At 43.6% G+C, this 23,547-nt stretch overlaps 1 protein-coding gene across 1 annotated transcript; it reads left to right on the top strand.

Annotated features, from left to right (window-relative positions):
• The first annotated feature begins 1,198 nt into the window (after positions 1-1,198).
• Positions 1,199-22,940, top strand: loxhd1b (lipoxygenase homology PLAT domains 1b). Its single transcript, XM_030105597.1, has 43 exons — positions 1,199-1,977; positions 2,525-2,639; positions 2,790-2,801; positions 3,196-3,276; positions 3,426-3,610; positions 4,913-5,011; positions 5,124-5,272; positions 6,653-6,776; positions 7,021-7,130; positions 7,442-7,582; positions 7,692-7,827; positions 8,673-8,833; positions 8,922-9,008; positions 9,249-9,384; positions 9,476-9,630; positions 9,733-9,893; positions 10,577-10,653; positions 10,733-10,929; positions 11,270-11,462; positions 11,577-11,737; positions 11,813-12,134; positions 12,868-13,019; positions 14,399-14,532; positions 14,634-14,779; positions 14,860-14,964; positions 15,054-15,182; positions 15,259-15,423; positions 16,169-16,350; positions 16,426-16,542; positions 16,730-16,892; positions 17,310-17,464; positions 17,573-17,782; positions 18,011-18,137; positions 18,623-18,831; positions 19,086-19,271; positions 19,384-19,511; positions 20,105-20,222; positions 20,574-20,751; positions 21,025-21,210; positions 21,311-21,481; positions 21,622-21,754; positions 22,019-22,174; positions 22,256-22,940. The coding sequence occupies exons 1-43, from the start codon at positions 1,299-1,301 to the stop codon at positions 22,734-22,736; spliced, it is 7,212 nt and encodes a 2,403-aa protein (XP_029961457.1). The 5' UTR covers positions 1,199-1,298; the 3' UTR covers positions 22,737-22,940.
• Positions 22,941-23,547: the final 607 nt, after the last annotated feature.

Raw genomic sequence — 23,547 nt, 5'->3', positions numbered from 1 at the left:
GGAGACAATCTATGAGCTTACAGGAACTGGGACACTTCACAGCTGTATCACTGCGCCTCACAGTCATTCATAATGACATTAATGACTCTAATAACAGCAAACATAACAATAAATACATAGATCTCAATTTGCTGTTGTTGTGCATCAAAATGCGAAATACATTTATCTAAATTCAAAAAGAAAGTTTTATATGGTAACTTATTGGCTCTCTGAGAAAATCAGGCAGATACCCATATATAGTCAGAACATGGCCCTGTGAGATTTTAATAATACTGGGTTTATTGATTCTTTAGGTAGATGGAAGAAATGGAATGAAGTTAAAAATTCATTTAAGGGGGTAAAATGGTACTTTCACAATAAAGCATCATGAAACATCAGCTGAAAAATGATTCCCATTGGATTCCATGTTAAACTGAGGTATTCTGAACCTCCTGTTTTCACTGCAGAGCATCTAGGGTGAAGATTTTATCTTGCATTCTTCTAATATGACTCCTCAAATAAAAAAAAAATAGGATGACATCTTCTGATATAGTAGTGATTGGTTTGGAGTTGGAACTGCTGATTCGTTTGTTTTTTGTTTTTGTTTTTTTGAATTATGAAGGATAATTTTGACAATAGACTATTAAGATCTAATGGCAATAAAACGCTTTGACTTAGCTGTTTTACTTCTGGTCCCAGCTGTGCTGAGCCATGATGAAAAGCTTTGCTCCATTAAACTTGTAAAATAGTAATAATGTGTACTGATGTTTTTCAAATGAAGGGTCAGGTTTGTCATTAATTTGAAAAGAGAGCTCACTCATCCCGTCAATGTATTTCCAAAGCTTTTTGGATGAATTAAGACTGAAGCGTTTCCTCTCCATTAAGCTCAAGATCTGTGATCTGTAATTGTGTAAACTCCTTTGACAAGGGTGTGTCTCGTGTTTGCAAGTGAGGATCAAATTACATACATTTGTACAAAACGGCAATAATATGCTTAGTATCTTTTAAAGGTTTTGTTTTTAAAGGCCAAAGCTGGAGGAAAGTGTCTGGTTGTAGTTTGTTTTGCTGTAGCTTTCCAGTAACAGAGGGTTTCCTCCTTACGTAAGGTGATCTATTATCATTGATAATGAGGTCAGGGCTTTTCCTGCAGTTGTGGGTCGGGATCAGCAGGAGAGCGGGGCTTCCCCGGCCGGCAGGCACTCAGCTCGGACCGGTCCTGCCAGCAGGTCACCCCTGTGCAGTTAGCAGGTCGGTTTAATCAAGTTTCACTGCATCCCACAGAAATCGGTTACGGTTACAAGGTAGTAAATAAATTAAAGATGCCCACAAAAAAGAAAAAAACAAGACAGAGAGCAGAGGAGGAAACTGAAGCTGTGGATGACGAAGACTCGGAGGATCAGGAACCAAAGACCAAGAAGAAAAGTGAGCAGCCGAGAGAGTCAAAAGACACCAGAAGACCGAAGAAGAAGCTAAAGGACGCTGATGAAGAGCCGTACAACTCGGACACATCAGAGCCTGACGTGAAGAAAACCAAGAAGAAAGGACGAGGTCAAGAAAAGGTAAAAAAGAAGAAGAAGAAAGATGAAGAGGACAGCGATGATGAGCTAAGCAACAAATCAGGCAATACAGACAATGAAGAGTACAGTAATGAGTCCAAAGGTAGAAAGAGACGAGGGAATCTCCCAGATGTGATTGAGATCACGAAGAAAGGCTCAAAGAAGGCCTCAGTCAAAGACAAGATGGGCAAGGATAAGAAATCCAAAAAGGACTCGGAGAAAGAGGATGACCCTTCGGCCGGGGACGAGGAGGAGGGAAAGAAGAAAAAGAAAGAAAAGAAGAAAAAAGGTTCGGTGAAGGCTGACAGTGACGATGACGCAAAGAAGACAAAAGGCAAAAAGAAGAAGATCGAAAATTATGTTGAAATCTACGAGAAAGAGCTGCGCAACTACGAACCAGAAAAAGTGGAGAACTACGAAGATGAGTACCACAAAAAGAAAGGTAAGCGATTCATCTCAGACTGTACCATCTACAAATGTTACACTTGTCTGTTTTTAACCGAAAGGCTGCGTTTATTAGTAAAACATGATTATTTCTTGGAGAAACTGATGAGGATTCTTCAAGAAGAGAGGACTATAAACGCCCAAGAGAGACGTGAATCCTTGACTGCAGTTACGAGAGTCTGAGTGGCTCGAGCGGTCATGCATCCGCGCGTTAGTTTAATGCTCATGGTAACATGACTCTACCCGTGTATCGGCAGTGTACCTGCTGGGAAAAGACACCCGTCACTCACCACACCTACACAGACAGATTTCACATCCATCTGCCACTGATACCTCAAAAAGGAACTTAATCATTGAATTTCTTTGTAAGCAGTTATCTCACCTCTATGAAGGGGGAAAATATGGATGACTGTAAATCAGTTAAGCAGATCAAGCTGGTCTGTAGGAGTTTGCCTTCTTGTGTCATGCTACTTTTCATTGGAACAACGTTCATTTCTTAATCATCAGTCTCTCCTGCTGTAATCACTCTTCACAATGCCTCGCAGTGTATGAGGTGGTGACCATCACGGGTGATGAAAGAGGAGCTGGAACCGATGCCAACGTGTTTGTCACTCTCTTCGGGGAATACGGTATAACTCCCAAAGTTCACCTGGCCAGCAAGTGAGTTCCTTTCAAACATTACACTGAATTATATTCCAGCTTAACTAGACTCAAAGTGAAACATGTAGCATGAGCTACTTTGCATGAATCATTCAGGCTTAATTCAGTTTTCAAACCTGATTTAATCTGTGTTTTCTTCCTCTTCAACAGCACAGAAAAAAGGTATTTACTCCCTAAAACTCGTGAGTGAATGATGGCTCACTTTGTGCTGTGATTTTAATGTGAATCAATCTGCATGGTTCCTTGAAAGAATACAATGCATTTGTTTCAGCTTCATGTGATTGTGTGAATACTCACATTTTCAGATTTATTCGGTATTTATTTTTGTTTTCTAGATCAGTGTTTCTCATTTTCACAACTTTTACTTGGCTTCCTTCTGATGTAGGGGATGATCAGCAGGGACAGATACTGACCAAATCACACAAATTGCAAATGCTAAAGGAGACAGAAAACATACAAGATGCAGGTTTTTCTGTTTAGGAACGGGACTGTCAAACACTGATCTTGTTTGCTTGCTTGTGTCGGATAAAGTTCAGTCACCGTACTGTAATTTCAGGAGTCGCACGGCATTCGAAAGAGCCAAGACAGACGTGTTCAGAATCAGAACCCACAATGTCGGCTCCGTGAAAAAGATCAGGTTTGCTCGAATCGAAGCACTTTATTTTGTTCAGTATGTTATTTGAAGATATCACTGTTCAGTTTTTGTTTTTGTTTTTTTGTTTTTTGTTTTTTGTTTTTTGTTTTTTTGTTTTTTGTTTTTTTTTTTTTTTTGCTCTGTTTCTTTAGGATTGAGCACGACAACACAGGTTTGAGTGCCAGCTGGTTTCTGGACAGGGTCGTGATCACAGATGTGATCCGGCCTCACCTGAGGTTCTATTTTGCCTGTAACAACTGGCTCAGTAAGGTGGAAGGAGATGGACTGTTTGTCAGGGACCTGCTGGGCAGCATGGACCCCATGGACATACCCAAATGTACGTACCCACAGAGAGGAGATTGGTGAATGGTATTATGCAAACACATGCAGGAAAGCTCCGAAATGCTTCAATTAGAGGACTTGGTTTGGTGATATTTCAGTGTATTTTGCACTAGTAGCAAACATGATTCAAAATTGTTGGAATTTATTTCTCTTTGTAAATTTTACTGAATATTTTGCTGAAAATGTTAAATGAAATGTGCTCATACTGTGCTCTAAAAGGAAGGAGAACATTTCAATTTGTAATTTGTATTATGGTCCAAAATAAGTTAGAAATCCCTGGTTTTTCACTCAAAGGCTGTAGTGGAGCCAGAGTGGGGGCAAGGGGGCGGTCGCTCCAGGACCCACAAGGTCATAGGGCCCCGTTTCATGTGATGTGTTCACATTTACTCGTAAATAAATTAATTATAATAAAATGTGCAGTGTGTGCAAGAAGGTATACGCATATGAGTGTGGGCTCCAATTTGCCAATTCTTACATTACGACTGTCCGTGAATGCATCAGAGCTGTAAGCCAGCGCTGATTGGCTGTGCGGCATGAACCAGTTTTTTCTTTTGCACTTGATCTGAACTCTTTGGAGGGAAGTTAAACAGTATGCTAAACACTATGCTAGCCGGTAGCGGTACTACCCAGAACCTAACATCGGAGTCACTGGTGAGTCAGTGAAACCTTCCAAAATATTATCTTTATCAGAATGCTGTGGTCTTAAAAACCTGCCTATTAGAATGTGCCTTGTGTTGCTCTCAACTATAAGAGACCGCTGAGTCTATTTTTTTTTTCTAATATGCGTGAATTCCAAAAGATATAGATAGCTGTGTCTATATCTATCTGAATAGATTGTGTAATTTTAGACCAGCTGTGATCATTTTATATTTAAGCTGTATCAAAGATGGTACAGATTTAGCCAGTGAGATTTTATCTGTGTTTTCAGCACCATGGACAGCGAACGCTCAGAGATTGACAGCTGTCAGGCTGCAGTTGTGTGTGTGTGTGTGTGTGTGTGTGTGTGTGTGTGTGTGTGTGTGTGTGTGTGTGCGTGCATATGTGTATTTGTTCTTCAGAACAAGTTTGTGAACTGGTTTGTGACTTTATTCTGCTTTCTGGGGCATAGAGGTTTGCTTGGCTCAATAAAAGTGAGCATTAGTGTGTTTGACGGTGGGATGAGGTATTGTTTGAATGGTAAAAGTACTATCATAAGGGCCCGTGGAGAATGCTCCACCCCCTCTGTACTGAGACCCACGCTCTGCCTCTGCTCAAAGGGTTTCTTTTAACAATATTTCACCATTTGCTTATTTTCCAGATAATAAGTATGTTGTGAGTGTTTTCACGGCAGATCTAAAAGGCAGTGGAACAGACGCGGATGTCTTCATCAATATATTCGGGGAGCTTGGAGACACAGGTAAATCTGACAGCAACCGCTCACACAAATGTAGAAAAACCACAGTTACCAACTAAAATGTCACTTTTAATAAAGTGTGCGTTGATGATACCGTTTGCTTCTTTTATTTCAGGAGAGAGGCGACTTGACAATGACAAGGATAACTTCGAAAAAGGAACTGAGGACAAGTTTACCGTCGAAGCACCGAATTTAGGCAAAATTAGGAAGATCACCATTGGCCATAATAACAAAGGCTCCTCAGCAGGGTGGTTTGCAGACAAGGTAGGAAACAAGCATCGGACATATTGTCAATGCCTGATTAGATCAGAGAACTAAAGGAACACAAGCAGTGATGGTATATAAAAACAGAAACACACCAATTTTGAGCAGAAGCAGAAGCAGCCTTTCAAAATGAAAGCCACCTTCCAGGGGTCCACCACGTGGTTTAGGTTTATTTAGGGGGAACTCATCCTTTCATATTTAAAATGAAAGTGCAGTGATATTCAAGACATGTCGTCCTCATGTTTCCTGTCAGTTTTATCAACTGAACCTGGCATCCCAGCTGCTCCAGCGCCTCAGCTGAGGGAGGAGGTCACTCAAACAGGCACACACACGCACACATTGTCATTCTACCCTCTGTGTAAAGGGAAACCGTGGCCCATTAAGAGATTGCCTTACAACAGACAGATGAGTTGTTAGATTTGTTGGTTCCTGCAGCTCAGACCACTCTGGATCAGCAGTCGCAGCAACAGTAAATCATGATGTGTTTTCATTCCTCATGTGGTCCCTGATTGGAACACATCAAAGATTATTACACCGAGGCTTGTTTGGGAGTCAGTGGTGTCTTCAGAAAAATAATGCCAGCTTGTTTTCCTCCTTATGTAACCTCCTATACTAATTACTTTCTTGCCTGCAGCACACATCGAAATTTAAATACTGTATGTCCCTCGTGAATTAAGCACAACGCCAAAAAACACATTTAATACAATTTACAGCAGCATTATATGGTTTTTGAAGACGTATAAAGATGTCAGAGTTTCAAGGGCTCAAAATGAAGCAAATGATAAAACTCAGGGAAAAAGTGTAAAGTAGTTGGCCATCGAGGAAGTAGAGAAAAAAAATATCTGATGTTATAAACTCACATTACACTCTGCAGTGAACTCCAAAAACCATGTAGGTGTAAATAATCCTAAATAGTGCAATGATAAGACTCGGCTCACATCCTGGATTAAGCTCGGGGATAGGCCTTTAAAACATAGGTTGAAGGCAAATGTACTTAATTTAATATTTAGAATGAATGACAACCAACAAATAAAACCTGAACAGGATCAGGCACAAAACATAAAACTGTCTCAACAGTGTCACTCTGCACATTAGATGATGATTTACTTCAAATAACAAAATGTGAAAACCTGCACTGTCGCACTGATCAGGTTTCCTTTTTATTTACATTTTGCATCTCCCATGATGGCTGCTAGAGGAAGGCAGCTTAAGAAATTGTGAAGAAGTAAAGTTTATTTTTAAAGAGCTTTTCACAGATAAAATCACTAAGTTCTACACAGAGCAAGGTAAAAGACATACTGTATATACAACACCTATTATCCCACCGTGGGGCATTTTGCTGGTTATTGTCTGAATAAATGTCTTTTTCTTTGCATGCAGGTGGTTGTGGATGATCTCGGAAACAAACTGATGTATGAGTTCCCCATTAACCGCTGGTTTGCTATTGATGAGGACGACGGGAAGATCCAGAGGGACGTGTTGGCGGGCGGGAGTCAGCCCACAGGTGAGGGTGGAAAACTGTATCTACAAAATAATACATATTCATGTCAGAGAATGTAATATTGATGAGAAAAAAAAAAACATGTCAATTTTGCTGTGTGTAACTATTAATTGTGGGGTGGAACGCTGCTTTTTAATCGAGGGTGATCTGGTTTCTTCTCCAGTCCTCTGCAGTATGGGTGTACTGTGAACGACGGTGACCCTCTGGCATTGCCTCTGATAGCCTAACATGTAACTGTACCCAACAGGTATTGTGTACAATGTCCAGATTGTGACAGGAAACATCCGGGGTGCTGGGACCAACTCCAAAATCCACATTGTGATGCATGGCACGAAAGGCATGAAGAACAGTGGAAAGGTAATGAGAAGATGCAAGCGGCGCAGACGTCCGCTTGCATTCAATTTAAAAAGTAATGAGAGCAGCGCAGCAGTCATTAGTTTCTATTTGTAGGAAGCAGAATCGACAAAGACATTGCAGTTAACTTGAACGACCGATACGAGGTGCAGGATTCCTGAAACAAACCAACATTAGCAGGAATAATTAAACATTTAACTCAATCATCTGTCCTATAATGTTTCCTCTTAATGAAATGACTCAAATTACATTCCTGCTGATCACGTGTGTGTGTGTATGTGTGTGGAGATGAACCACTATTTGCTCTTGACCAGGTGTTTTTGGAAGGTGGAAAGTTTGAGCGGGGCTTGACGGACATCTTTAACGTTGAGACGGCTGCCCTCCTCAGTCCCCTCAGCCGAGTCACCATCGGACACGACAACGACGGCCTCAGCGCCGGGTGGTTCTGTGACAAGGTGCATTGATATGCGCGCTGGCGTCCAAACACTGCAGTCTGGCAATTTTCTCCCAAATGGCTCAGTGGAATTGATGTTTTTTTTGGGGGGGGACGGTGGGGGGTTGCAGGTCGTGGTGTACTGTCCATTCACAGGCATAGAGCAGACCTTCCCCTGCGGTAAATGGCTGGATGAGAAAGAGGGCGATGGGCTGATAGAGAGGGAGCTCTATGAGATGGTCTCGCTCAGGCAGAAGAGACAGAAGAGTGAGTTGAATGTCAATAATTGTGACTGGTGTGCCGCCACACTGAACGCTGCCATTTCCACTTTTATTCCCTGAAATACTGAGCAGAGGAATTTAAAACTCGCTCACATGTATCACATATTTGCATAATGACTCAGCAGGCAGTCTGTCTCTCCTGTACCTCATTTTGCCTGTGAAATGAAACCCAGTATAACATTTTTACAGAGCCAGGAATGACAACCACAGTCATGTTCAGTCTTAACTTTGTGGCTCAGCAGCACATATAGCATAAGGCAGGTATTACTGTCCTCATAAAAAAATAAAGTTAGAATTCCCCCACCAGCTGGGTTCATATCTGTTCACTGTCACATGTCCACAGCAGTCACTTCATTATGATCGATGCGTTCAGCGGAGACTTTTTAACAAGTTGGAATGTCATTTTAGAGTCTCCTAAAATGTTGAGAAAGCAGATCTGCTCTCAAGCCTCCTGCTACCGACAGTAAACTCCGGGCTTCTGGTGGGCACAAATGCGAAAAGTATGCTTATTAAAGTCAGCCTGGGTACTCCTTAGGGCTAAAATATATTTAGGAAAAGTCCAAATCCAGTTTAGTTCAACAGCAGGTGCTCTATTTGGAGCATGGAGTACTGTGATAAACTACACTGAGCTATTTTTTAAGCGTAAAACAAGTAAAGTGCCTTCCTGTGGACAACAAAACTGCAAATAAAACACAGAAGTGTTTACAATGACTTTAGATGTGACCAAATTTAAAGTCAATAAAGCAATCATCAGCTTATTTATGGGCACAAAGAGAAACATTGACAGAAACTGTTCCCCAGAAACACTAACAGTGATTTGCGTCTCGTCAGAGCACCCCTGGTCCCTGTGGATCTGGACGTCAGACCTGGCCGGAGCAGGAACGGACGCAGACATCTCTTTCCAGCTGTACGGAGAGAAGGGCAAGTCCGACGAAATCAGGCTGGACAACAAAACAGACAATTTTGAGCAGGGACAGGTCGACAGATTCATGGTGAGCAGCTTGGAATTCATACTAATAAAGAAGGCACAGCGGGAGGCCTTGTGTCGTCACCTTCCTCAATCCTGCTGTTAACTTGCAGGTCGAGCTGCCAGATCTGGGGAAAATCACCAAACTTCGAATCTGGCATGAGAAGAGGAATCCTTTTGCTGGGTGGCATCTCAGCAGGGTGACAATTTCTCAGATATACAGATCATCCAGTTAATTAGCACGCCGTGACACTACAGTGCACATATTTCAAAATGATGACAGAATATTGGTTCAACATAGTGTATAAATGGGGTAATAAAAGTCGCTCAGTATTCTCAGCCACAGATAGACATAATAATTGTGATTTATAGTACATGAGGTATTGTTCAAATACATGACAAAACAAGCAAACTGATCAGCATCATCTCTACTCAACAAGGCAACGCTGATGAAGACGTTAACGAAGGAGAAGTATGCCTTTCCTTGTGAGCGGTGGCTGGATACGAATGAGGATGATAACGAGGTTGTGAGAGAGTTAACCGCCACTGGAGACCTGATTGCCGAGCCTCTGCCACGTATGTGAACCCACACACACACACACACACACACACACACACACACACACACACCACAAGCAGTGAGTTCTGATGTTGTTCTGTTCCGCAGTGGTCAAGTACAGAGTGACCGTGTGCACGGGGACCGTCGGCGGCAGCGGCACAGACGCTTCTGTTTTTCTAAATCTGATTGGAGACCTGGGGGACACCGGCGATCGCCAGCTGGTCAACTGCAAAAACAATGTCAACAAGTTTGAGAAGGGAAATGTAGGTACAGTCAGAACTCAGAACAGACAAATCCTCAAGCCTTTATTTTAAACCCTGAAACTTTGAAATGAGGCCGTGATAGATTTTGTTTTGTTCTTCCAGCTGGACGAGTTCATCATTGAGGCAGTAACCATCGGCCAGGTCCGCCGGGTGAGAATTGGACACGATGGCAAAGGTGGAGGCTGTGGCTGGTTTTTAGACAAAGTGGTTGTACGAGAAGAGGGACAAGCTGAGGCCCAGGCTGCGGAGTTCCCCTGCAACAGGTGCTTTACTTGATCCATATTGAGTGATTTGGGCTGAAAGCATCTCTGTCCTCCTAAATCTACACTAAACCTTGGCTGCTTCAACCCATCACAAATTCATATTTTCCTCAGATTGATCAGCTGTGACTCCACATTACAAACTCACTGTCATGGTCATTAAGTTTTTGTCTGTGACATTCCAATGAGGAGAAAAACATCAAATGATCAATCGTGGCTGTAATAAGATGTACATGGTCAGCAGCTTGCTTCACACACACTGTGCCATTCATGTTAATGAACGTTAGGGGGAACAAAGGCTCCCCATATATTTCTCCTCCAGCAGCAGCCGTCTACACTCTTGGCTCACGGCGGCTTGGTAACATTTGGTCCATAGATTCGTGCCGCTGATGCCAAATCCTGAGTGTACCATCTGCAGCTTCAGCAGATAACAAGACTCAACAGACAAGGCCACGTTTTGTTCTTCTGCAGTGCAGTTTTGGCAAACTTGTGCCCCATGCAGCTTCAGATTTCTCTTCCTGCCTGAGAGGAATAGATTCTGTCTTGGCCTGCAGGATAAATGTGTGGTCGATCTTGAGAGGTTTCTCTGCTACGGTTATATGAAGATCTATCTGATCAATGGAAACCTCTATGTCAGCTGAAGAACGTAGTTAGTGACTAAAATTTATTGACTGTGTTCTCTTTAGGTGGCTGGATCGCAATGAGGACGATGGACAGATTGTTCGAGAGTTGGTGCCGTTCTCAGACGGACAGCGTCTTTACAGTAAGCGAGAGTAAATTTCATTTAATTGCGCTTTGAAACTCAATCCCGACGCGTCTATTTGTGTCTCCACGTGTGTCAGACATCAGCTATCACGTCGCGGTGAAGACAGGAGACATCCCCGGAGGCAGCTCGGACTCCAACGTGTTCGTCAAGCTCTACGGCGAGAAAGGGGACACGAGCAAGATGATGCTGGTGGTCTCCGCCAACAACCTGGGGAATTACTTTGAGACGGGCCGCGTTGACATCTTCACCGTGGAAACCCTTGATATCGGACAGGTTCTGCCGTTTGATGTTGACAGCTCGCTATGAGAAGTTTGAAATGTAATTAAACTGAGGAAATAGAGGGATCAAAGGTTTTATCAACTTATGATGTAAAGAAACTTGATAAACTATGACATGAATGTCACTTTTTTCTGTTGAAACAATCAGTAATAGTGTATTTTTAAGATCACAACAAAGCTAGAGCTTCAGAAATGTTCATGGAATCTCTAATTGAGCAACAAAAGTGCACTGGTAATACAGTATATTGATATTTGATTTGTTGTACTGGAATAACTGATATTATGTGTTTTAATGTCGACATCTGAGTTGTCGTCATCTGTCTCATCGTATTCAGATCAACCGTCTGATGATTGGCCACACCAACATAGGCATGCGTGCCGGCTGGTTCTTGGACAGCGTTCAGATCATTGTTCCGGTCCATGGAAGGCATTACATGTTCCCCAGTCACCGCTGGCTGGATGAGGATGAGGCTGATGGCAAGACGGAGGTGGAGCTTTATCCCAGTGAGATCTTGGACATGGAGCAATGTAGGCAACACGTGTTTATTTACTTGCCACCTCTGTATATAATAAATAATGTGAGTTAAGTTGTGCAGGTTGTAATGCCACTCTATGTGTCCTCATGTGACGTTTCCTCTTCAGTGATCAACTATGAGGTGACCGTCGTGACTGGAGACGTCACCTTTGCAGGCACCAACGCCAGAGTGTTCATTCAGATTTATGGGAAGAAAGGCAAGACCGAGGTTATCACTCTTGAAAGCAGATCCAACAACTTCGAGCGGAACACCACGGAAATATTCAAGGTATAAGAGCTACAGGTTGTACTGTGAGCACCTCCAAAGTGCAAAGAATAACAAGAGTTCGTTTTGTTCCACCAGATAGAAGCCAAAGATGTAGGGAAGATTTTCAAGATCCGCATCGGTCACGACGGCTCTGGGATCGGATCGGGATGGTTTCTGGACACGGTGGACGTGAAACACCTCATCATGGCCATGGTCCCCAAAGAGAAGAAGAAGGAGGACAAGAAGAAGAAGAAGAAAAAAAAGAAAGACGAGGAAGACGAGGATGAAGAGGGCGGAGAGGAGATGCAGGAGGTGGTGCTGACCTATCATTTTCCCTGCTCACGCTGGCTGGCTGGAGGGGAGGAGGACGGGGAGCTGGTGGTGGAGCTGCTGCCTGATGGAGAAGAGGAACTGGAAGGTAAAACATTTAAAAAAAGGAAAGAGAGAAAGCTTCCTGAGAGGGAAGAGTTCAATATCTGAGTGCTTCAAACTGCATGTTCATGAATTTCCTGGCTAGTGAAATTCATTATTATATAATACAGATATAGAGCATATAACATACATGGGAGTGACTGTTACTTCAATAATATCCATGAACATGAAATATACAAAAACAGCAGTATAATTCTTATCAACGCTCCCTGGAGCACGTCGAAGTTCAGTCCTCAACATTTTCACTGTGTTCCTTGTTATTGTCATTAAGTCTATTCCTCCCACTGCATTAATTTGCATGGTCACTGGGTGAATCCACCATCCCTGTACTGAATACAGATGACCTGTGCTTGCACAAAATGCTCAGAAAAGGAAATACCATGTAATAGTAATTTCAAGGGTGGCTGTTGACTTTTCAAATCTCTGGTTTGACAAGACATTACAGCGAAGGCACAGCCACAGCCAAAATTCAATAATAGCACTGGCCACTTTCTGAGGTGTGGTTAAGGTTCAAGAAAGTGTTTCATTCTGATTTCTTTGATTTGGTATCCTCAGAATAGACACAACCTCCCCTCCAACCTATGAGTGGATAACACTGATACTGTTCAAGCCTTTCTGGTGCCATTGTAGCCTATTAATTGTTTCGCTTTAAATATTTGTTTCCGTGATATTTGGATATAATCTATGTTTATACATCGATCCCGTCTGTTGTCTTGCAGTCAACACTTATGAAGTGTGTGTGTTCACTGGTGACATGCTGGGAGCTGGGACCGATGCCAACGTCTACATTAATATCTACGGAGAGAACGGAGACACGGGCGAGCGCTACCTGAAGAATTCTGACAACCTCAACAAATTCGAGCGGGGGCAGGTATGCCGAGTCAATCTTTAATTAAAATGGGAGACGTGAGGATTCGTGCAGATACCCTGGTCATTTCGCCTGTGAAGTGAGAGAGATGCTGGTTTGTAGAGGCGCATTCTTTAAATGACACCAGCTGAGCGTCATACAATGATTCACACTCATTCTTTCCCGGACGGGTAAATCAGCCAGCAGTTAGTCAAAGATCGAGGCACGTCTATGCAACCCGAGCCGAGCTCCGAGGTGTGTGCAGGAGTGTTTTCTGGTTGGGTTACAAGCCCTCCTGCAGCCGAGCCAGCTGTGAGCGAGAGGAGCGCCGAGGAGTCCTCCGTGTCATTGAACCTGCCCTACTTTTACTCATCACTTCATCCACACCGGTGAATTATTCATCTCTACATTACACCTGGCTCAGTGTGATCACTAAACTGATTCCCCCGACAGCCGGGATCACCGGGAGCCGCAGATGAAGACGCCGCAGAACACTTGATAACTTACATGACTGTAAATAAGTGAGTCAGCAATAATATCAAGAACCAACATCACAGTTGTTTTGTTTACTAAATAAATGTGTTTGATCATATTATATTCAGACTATGAAATTAAAGAAAGCCAAGCAAATTTAAAAAAATACATTTTAAAAAGTCTTGGTAAAACACTAATTCTGAGTGTTAAATTCTTCAGTCAAATTATTATTTAACAACGTAACAAAGGCCCAAAACATTTTTTTTTTCTCCAAACAGAAGAACTTGATCACAAAAAAACTGTCATCTTCATCTTGTCTCATTACCTGAAATTTACCCGAGCAACCAAATCATGTGTATTTCAACAAAACTTTCACAACAAATGATGAACTGACCTTTTGGTGAGAGAGTATTTTTCAATTTAGGATGCTACACTTTAGTCCTTCTGCGTTTCTAAAGGCTCAAAAAGGATTATTAAAACATGACCGCTTTGGCTGCCCTGAAGATTTAGATTTTTTTAACAGAAACTTGATACAACATACAGAGCTGTTTGAAAACTTGAAAATGTCAGTGAAGCAGAGCTCTGACGTCTCATTGGTCAAGATGGAAACGTAAACAGTTCGGTCTGACCTGGTTAACATGCAGCATTCACTTTATCTCACCAAGTAGAACATTTCTGTTGGCCAGACGGTTATAACAGACAATAAATGATGGGCACCAGTCTTGCATCTTATTTTGTCTGCATTACACCATTGCATTTATTCTTATTATTTTTACCCTCTTGCTCAGTGCTTTTTTTTAGCTTCTTTCCTTTCTTTCATCTGTTCCTCCCACGCGACCCCCCTCGTTGAAATCATCCCCCGTCCTTCTTTCATCAGCCGTGGCACCCTGCCCATGTCAGCGTGCGTCTCCGCTTGTCGTGTTTCGCAGGAGGATGTTTTCATCGTGACAGCTATTGACTTGGGCCCTCTTAAGAAGCTGCGAATCCGACACGACAACAGCGATCCTTACTCCGCTTGGTACCTCGATCGGGTGGAGATCGTGGACACAACGGAGGACACAACGTAGGTGAAGCCGACGTCTGCGCAGGATTTGCTCAGCTGTTGAATCAGAGAACCAAGATCTTCCTAACGGTGCTCATCAGAGGAATTTCCTGCGTCCACAGATACTACTTCCCCTGTAACCGCTGGCTGGCAGTGGATGAAGACGACGGGCAGATAGCGAGGGAGCTGGTTCCAGTGGACGAGGCCTTCATGAGGAAGGACGAGGATGACGAGGGGACAGGGGCCACGCTGGGGCTCGAGCAGAAATGTGATGCCATTTTTGAGTTTTAACAGTTAAGTACTTTAATATAAACTCAAAAAGAGGAACTTGTTGCATTTATCTTGCAGCCATGTCGACTACATACACTCTTAAATTAAAAACGGGAGAGAAAAAGTACGCTGGAACGGACGCAAACGTGTTTGCCATCCTGTTCGGCGAAAATGACGACACAGGTATGATAGAGTCAAGATACAGTTTTCAAGGACAGAATGAATTTCAAACCTACCCTGTATGCATTTTGAGTTTGTCACACCACTCGCAGGAATCGTTAATCTGAAGGCCTGTAAGAACTACAAGAACAAGTTTGAGCAGGGGATGATCAATGAGTTCACAGTGGAGGCCGTGGATCTGGGCGAGCTGGAGAAGCTTCGAATCGGCCACGACAACTCAGGTGGGGAAGACTCCGAAGAGAAAAACATAGGAAATACTGATAGAAAAGAAAATCAACCTCTTCCATGTGTCTCCAGGAGGTTCCTCCGGTTGGTTCCTGGACTGGGTGGAGATCGACGCCCCCTCGCAGGGTCAGAGAATGCGCTTCCCATGTGGCCGCTGGCTGGATAAAGGCGAGGACGACGGCGCGACTGTGAGAGATCTCTACCCAGCTGAGCTCCAGACGGAGTTCTACATGCCGTGTGAGTGATCAACCAGGGAAAGACTGAATCTGAGTCAAAGCAGCAGGAACCAATGGACAACGCTCTATGTGAACGTAGTTTTATGTAAAGTTTTGCTCTGGTAAAAGTGTGGTGGATGATCATTAAAATGTAGTAGAAGCAGAATTTGTCAGGCTGTCAGAGAAGTCTTACACTGTAGCTTTGGTTTCCTGCTTTTTTTTAAAATAACCCTCACGATTTAAACATTGCTTATTGATTGTTTATTTAATATATTAATAATTTTAAATATTGTTTATTGAAAGAAGTTTATATTAATATTCAAAAATTGTTATCAATGTTTATTCGTTTATTTTTTTTTAATTACTTTTTTATCGAAATATTCTGACATCTGAGGATTCTGTTTAACTCCGGTTTTATATTGCATACTGATTACCCTACGTTACAATTTATTACTACTCAAAACCTGCTCAGTGGAAGAAAAAGTATTTTCCCAACATGAAAAAGTATTTTCTTCCAAAATGTGCTCATTTGGGAAGCATTAATCATTAAACATGTTAATCATAAACACTTCTGGATTATTACCAGGCGTACAGCTTTGAAAAATCTCACTAGAATATTCAGTATTTTCTTCTATTATTAAATATTAACTTGTGTACTTCTGCTGATGCAATTCAGTGTTTATTTGAGGAGCTACAGCGATTGGGAGACTTACAGTTTGCCACATCTTTTTGTCAAAAAACTGATTTTTCTCCTCTCATTTTTCTAGTTGTGCCTTACGAGATCAAGATTTACACCAGCGACGTGTTTGCAGCGGGGACGGATGCGGACGTGTTTATAGTCCTGTACGGGAGCAAGGGCGTGTGCACGCAGCAGAAACACCTGTGCGTCAACAAGAGAGAGCGACGGCTGTACTTCGAGCGCGGAGCGGAGGACATGTTCATTGTGGAGGTGGGTGTTTTAAACCCACAGCTCCTTCAAAACTGTGACTGCTGCTGCTGCTGACCACAGGCCGTCTTCTCACAGCTGGAGGACATCGGCGACGTCCTGGAGAAAATCAGGATCGGACACGACAACAGAGGCACCAACCCCGGGTGGCACCTGGACAGAGTGGAGATCAGGCGGCAGCTCAGGAAAGGAAAGGTAGTAGAAATCCTCCTGAGGGCCGCCGACTTAATGGAGTGCATCGTTTAAGAGTTTCTGATCTGTGCTCTCACTGAATTATTAACTGGTTAATAATTTAGCATCTTCTGGCTCCCAAAGTCAGAGAGAGATACTCTGCCTTCATTACGATGCTCAGGCAGGGGGGTTTGCCTGTGTTTAACGGCAGGGCTCAGAGACGACCATTTTCCCCTGCGAGTGCTGGCTGGCCAAGTCCGAGGACGACGGGGAGACGGTGAGGGAGCTGGTCCCCTCGGACATCATCACGCAGAAGCTGCTCCGGGATGGGACGCTGAAAACCACTGAGACTGAGGTGGAGGACGCTCTGGAGAGTAGGTTTACCCGGGTTTCAGAGTGTAACTGAGTACATTTACTGAACTCTTGGTTATTATTCATTCCTGGTTCAGTTTTGACTCATTATGGACAAAAACATCCCTTTTCACCCAACATCATGTCCTGGTATACATTACAGCCTGAATATGAAACTGAGGATTTGATTCAAACACTTCTGTTGCTCTTATCTTAAACTCACACAGTTATCTTAACCCGCTGCTCAGCTCTGCTTCAGGGATGTAGAATGAGTTTGTTTTGAGGCCTTTTTCTGTATGGTTTCACACACTTAAGTGAGCAGGGAAATGCCACTGCACAGCTAGAGATGGCATTTCCCAATAATTATGGTTCAACTGCACAAAATGAGAGGCTGGGTGAGCAAACGAGCAGCTCACAGCGGAGTTTTTCTTCCTTCACAGTTCACTCGTACAAAGTGTCTGTGCGGACGGGCGATATGTACGGAGCCGGAACTGACGCCAACGTCTTCCTCACCATCTACGGAGACCTGGGAGACACCGGGGAGCGCAAGCTCGCCAAGTCCGAGAACAACAAGAACAAGTTTGAGCGAGGGGAGGTACAGTATGAGTGGAAAGATGTTAAATCTCATATCACGCATTATCAAGTATTGAAATCGTCTCTTTTTTCTTTTCTTTTTTTTTTTTTTTTTTTTTTGCCCTCTAAGGTGGACAAGTTCACAATCGAGGCCGTGGACCTTGGGCAGGTGTTCAAGATCCGCATCCGTCATGACAACTCCATGATTGCGGCCGACTGGTACCTGGACCAGGTGGAGGTGCTGGACGTGGAGACGGAGGAGGTGTACATGTTCCTGTGTGAGCGCTGGCTTTCCACTAAGAGAGAGGACAAAAGAATAGAAAGGACTTTCTACGTTAAGGTTTGTGAGAGAATCGGCTGCCGGAGCTGGTTGTTACTCTCACCTTTACCTGACTTGAAATCAAGCTTTCTGCGCGGAGTTTGCACATTCTTTCCATGCATGCATTCTCTACAGGTACCCTTTTTCTTGTAGTCTGCCATCCAGAGACCGGGAATTGAATGAAGTGGTTTAGACGAGGGATGGATTGATAGATTCTGTGATGAGAACAGTTTGCTCCGTCTTGTCCAGGATTATGAGGGTGAAAGAAGCACTGACCCATACACCAAGAAGATGGCTCAGGCCAAACTGGGCCTGGACAGGAATGCCAACAAGAAGAAAAAGAAGAAAAAGGTGGCAGTAGCTGAAGAAGGTCCAAGTAAGGCCACAAAATCAAGAATCGTGTTTCTCAAACCTAAAGGCATGCAGGAACATTTTGAAAATAATGCAGATTGTCAACATTTATGCTCAATTATATATGCAGAAATAACTCAAAATCTGTGGGATTCATCTGTTCAAATCCCACTATTATCATTATGACTTAATTAGTCAAAATCAAATAAATAGAAAAGATTATGAAACAAAATTTACCACAACATTAGGTCATTTAATAATTGATTCCTGGCTGTAGTGTTCAATTCAGTAACAGTCATTTGATGCTACGCTTATCAGCACACATTAAGAAATTCTGAAAAATTAAACAAATTCTTCTTAAAGTCCTTCCTGTCTGGCTTTAAGGTTCCTCAGCAAATCACTCTCATTTGAAGTGTGAACTTGGAAGAAGACTTAAAGCTGAACTTCAGATGGAACTAAAATTTTAAAGCGATCCCCCCTACTCTCTCTCTCTCTCTCTCTCTCGTTCAGTCATTCCCTATCACTTCACCCTGTCCACGGGGATTGAGCGCGATGCCAGCACCATGGCCCGGGTCTACGTTATCATCATCGGCCCGAATGACGCCGAGACGGACCGGCTGTGGCTGGACCTCCCCGAGGGGAAGAAATCCTTCTCAGCCGGCACCATGGAGCACTTTGTGTGCTATGGAAGTGACGTAGGAGAGATCAAGAGGGTGGAAGTGAGAATCTTTGGCTGAATCTGTGAACGTGTCTCCTATCTGCTGCCTCCTCTCACGCACTGACACTTTGAAAATTCAAATATAGCCATGCTACCTCAGTAATAATTAATAATAGCTGCGCCTGCTGGTGCCAGATCAAACAAAATCAAATCATATGTAAAATCCCCACTTCTACCTCCTTCCTGTATTTTTTTTTTTTTTTTGTCTCTCTCCCTCTCGCCTGATTTCTCATTCCTGCCTTGTCTCTTTCTCAGCTCGGCCATAACGGTGTCACACCAGAGAGCTGCTGGTTGGTGGATGAGCTGTCGGTTGCCGTGCCAACCAAAGGTATCAAGTACATCTTTCCATGTAAGTGCTGGCTGGCTAAAGACAGGGGAGATGGTCTGACTGCCAGACTGCTCAACGTGCTGGACTCCAGCACCATCAACATTACCCGCAAAGTGAGTCACCCACCGCACGAAAACATGATGTCTTGCAAACATTCAAGCGAACGTGTTACATAAAAAGCAGAGCTCCACTGCCTGTGTCTGTACCGTCGACTGTATGTTTTAGGTTGTGTATACCGTCACGGTTGTGACAGGTGACACTCAGTATGCAGGGACCGACACCAACATTTTCCTGACCGTGTACGGAGTCAACGGGAGCACCGAGGAAATGCTGCTGCCTAAAAACGAGGATAGGTCAGTGGAGGCAGCGCACTGATGTTCACGGTATATCGGGACTGATGAAGGAATATTTTGTTGCTTAAATTATAAATAGGTGCTTTCTGATGTAGCGTAAATTAATGGTGGTTATAATAATCAGGGCTGTCAACTTCCTATTTTCATCGGGGAAGCACACACACGCATTCACACACTCACTCACGAGCACTTGTTGGCAATCAATAGCGAATCAAAATAAAGGTAGTTTTTTTTTGTGAAAATGCTATTTTTTGCAGCTCTTCTCAGATCATTTAGTGTGACTCACAGGAAGTTCAGCATTGATCTGAAAACTGCGGCGTAGCGTGAGGAAAGGTTACGTGTGGAGGGACTGAAGTCTCACAATCGCTGGCAGCTTAGGTTTAACTCAACTCATCACAAATACCATCAGTGATGAAGCACCGCATTGTCAAATCTCACTCATTCACATATAAATATTGTGGAAGAATGTATAAAATAAAAGTGCTAATGGTCTACCTCTCAAAGCAATATCTGGCTGTCCTAATGGGACAAAGTCTTTCATCGGGGTGTCCATTCAGATGTTTTCAACTCATCATGCATGTTGTTCTGTGCAGATTTGAAAGAGGTCAAGAAGACACTTTCAGCCTGGAGATCGACGATATTGCTCCTCTAAAGAAGATCAGAGTTCGGATTGACGGCAGCGGCAGTCGCCCTGATTGGTTTCTGGACAGGGTAACAAACACTCTGCTGGGACTGAAGCGCAAAACGGCAATAACACAAATTATACACAGCAGAGCTGGCAGGGTCATAATATGTAATGCAAATGATGCACCGTGTTTGAGTAGAGCTATCAGAAGATCTACTTTAGTTATATTTCTCTGCTAAATTGTAAACACACTTTTTATTTGCCAGAAAATAAATACCTCTGGCTTTATTCAGTGCATGAAGACGTGGTTAAGGGAGCCTAAAATTAGGAAATTACTACTGCAAATATGATATAAAGCAATTAATTGGTCTCCAATAAGTTAAATGAACTGGTCTGTCACCACGTGCTCAAACCCCTGGTTTAATGAATGCGTTTAGATGCTACTGAGGAACCTCATCACCGACGACGTGTATCTGTTCACCTACGAGAACTGGCTGTCCAAAACCAAAGGTCCGAAGAGGACGAAGGTGTGTGAACTCGCCGCCGTGGTGGACGAGGAGGAAATGGTGGAGAAAACCACCTACATCATCCAAGTCCAGACCAGCGATGTCACAGGTGCGGCACACGAGTGTTCAATAGCTTAGTTAAGAAATCGATCGGAATTTGTTCCCTGAGGTCTCTAAAGTAGATATTAAGATTAAAAATAAGGGTTTTTTGTGCTTTGAAGAGTCCTAAAGCATATAGAAACCATATTAACTGAAATTATTAGGTTTGTTGAGCCTCTTGGTTGAGATTTTTCTAAATAAAAAACCAAACATATGATGTTCACGATGATATTTATACAGATGGATTATCTGCGGCAAACTGCCAATCTATGTGGTATTACAGGTGCTGGCACAGACGCCAACGTGTTTCTGATACTGTTTGGGGAGTACGGAGACACGGGGACTCTGCCTCTGAAAGAAAGCACCAACAGGAACAAGTTTGAGCGGAAAACCAAGGACGTGTTTCGATTCCCCGACATGCTCAGTCTAGGCGAGCTGTCCAAAGTCAGAGTTTGGCATGACAACAAAGGTAAGAGAAGACGGAGCTTTTCACACACACCTTTATGGCTTCTCCTTTGATTAAAAAAAATATTTCTCTCACTAACAATGTTTCTTGTAAATCTGAGCAGGTCCTGCTGCCGGGTGGCACCTGGAGTATATCGACGTGAAAGATGAGGCCATGGACCAGACCTTCAGGTTCCCCTGCGACCGCTGGCTGGCTAAAAACGAAGACGACAGGCAGATCATGAGGGAGCTGGCTTGTGCCAACAATGACGCTGTAGACCTCAGTGACAAAACTAGTCAGTATGAATGGACGTTTGCAGACATAATCAGGACCTGCGCAGCTGTCGGAGACGAATTACTTGCAGCTAATTGCAGCCATTTGCCAGATGTGAAATGATTACAGTGTGACAAGCCGTGTCCCTCTGCTTCATCGCAGAATACGAAATTGCCACAACTACTGCAAACACGGACGATTCCTCCACCTCGGAAAACGCTTGGATTGTTTTGGAAGGCAGGAAAGCCCGCTCCAAAGAGTTTGTTCTGGAAAATAAGAAGAAGAAGTTCCTTTGGTAAGCTTTTCAAAGAGAATCCAGAGGCCCATGCCCGTAGCCTTACATAATCTCTTCTCTTTCACACGTTCTGTTCTTCTACCCTCTTTTTATCTCGTAGCCTCACTTTCTGTTCTCCAAGTCTCTGCTCTCCAGAGATAAATTCCCATGAGGGGCGCAGAAGAAAACTCGCAGACAGACCTCTCAATTTAGCCGTGCGCTGTTTAGAAACCCGACATAAACCCTGCCGGTGACTGAAACTTTCTCTATTTCAATGCTTTGCAGCGGTGCCACCGACACGTTCGAGTTTTCGTCCAAGCACCTGGGGGAGATCGCCGGGATCTGCCTCGGTCACATCACTAAGGACGGCAAGAAGGTGAAGAGTGAAGCTTTCTGGCACGTGATGGAGGTGGTGGTGACGGAGAAGGAGCTGGGGAACAAGTAAGTGGAACGCCACGCAAACCATGGAACACGATCTAAAAATGCCACACTGAATACGTCGACTTTCTCTCTCCTGTTTAGGTATTTCTTCCACTGCGATGCCCAAATCCCCCTGGCAGCCAAAAAGGAGCAGTTCCAGACGTTCGAGTGCTACAAGTCGGTGGAAAGCTTCGCCAGCAAAGTCCGCAACCTGGTCCCCGTCAAGTACGAGGTCATCGTCATCACCGGGGACGTCAAAGGGGCGGGCACGGACGCCAACGTCTTCATCACCATCTACGGCGTCAACGGCGACTCGGGCACCCGCCACCTGCGGCAGAGGTTCCGCAACCTGTTCGAGCGCGGGCAGACGGACCGCTTCGTCCTGGAGATGCTCGACCTCGGCGAGCTGCTGAGGGTCAAAGTGGAGCACGACGCCAGCGGCCCCAACTGCGGGTGGTTTCTGGAGTGCGTCGAGGTGACCAACACAGCCAACTCGGTCACGACCATCTTCCAGTGTGGAAAGTGGTTGGACGTTCACAAAGCCGACGGGCAGATTCAGCGAGTGCTCTACCCCAGATATTAGACCCCAAACCCATCAAGCAAAGAGTGGGTCTGCATTTTCCATCTCCTTTTTTTTTAATTACATGTTAAATGAGAGTTGTGTGGAAAACATTTACAGGCCTCAATGTGACATGATGTCAACTCTTCGGGGGTAGAAACAGTGTTTTGTTCTTCCATCGGTGCCAAGTGTTCAGGCTGCCCCTCTACAAACCTCACACAAAGCCATTTGCACCCGACTTTTACAGTCTGAAAAACGAACCTCAGCATCAATAAAAGCAGATATGAGAACATAATAAACGTGTATTTTCCACCAGATGTTTGTTTTCTCTTGTTTAGACTAAGCTCAGCCATCAGCGCTAATCACTTGAGAAGTTCTGATCGGAAACACCCGTCTATGTATCTTCTGCGCCACTTCGTTTCATCTAGATTATTCTTCCTCCTCATGTGCCACATAAACATCTCTTCTTGTTTATAAGGTGAAATTTGACTCAGGCGTTTGCGTTGTCTCAGTAATTAGTTGATGAAAATTCAAGGTCACCGTGTCCTTGTTCCTCAAATGGATTTGCTAAAACAAGTCTAAACAGTTCAACTCATAATATCTGTTTGCATTTTGCTTGAGCAAAGGGTTTACAGGGGCAAGGTAACGCTCTCGTTTACTATAATTAGCAGTTATTTGCTGGATCTCAGGCTTATTTAGGGTGAAATAAGTAGCAGCAAACAATCATTTTGATACAACAAAACAGATTGAATTTTCTTTTTTTTGTGAAGCACTCAGTTCTTACCTTGCTAATTTCATAGAGTACATATGAGAATACTGACAGATGATAGGTTTT

This window comes from Salarias fasciatus, chromosome 12 (genome assembly GCF_902148845.1).
Source record: "Salarias fasciatus chromosome 12, fSalaFa1.1, whole genome shotgun sequence".
Taxonomy (NCBI): domain Eukaryota; kingdom Metazoa; phylum Chordata; class Actinopteri; order Blenniiformes; family Blenniidae; genus Salarias; species Salarias fasciatus.
Note: the sequence above shows the minus strand (reverse complement) of the source record. Positions and strands in the feature narration are given on the sequence as shown.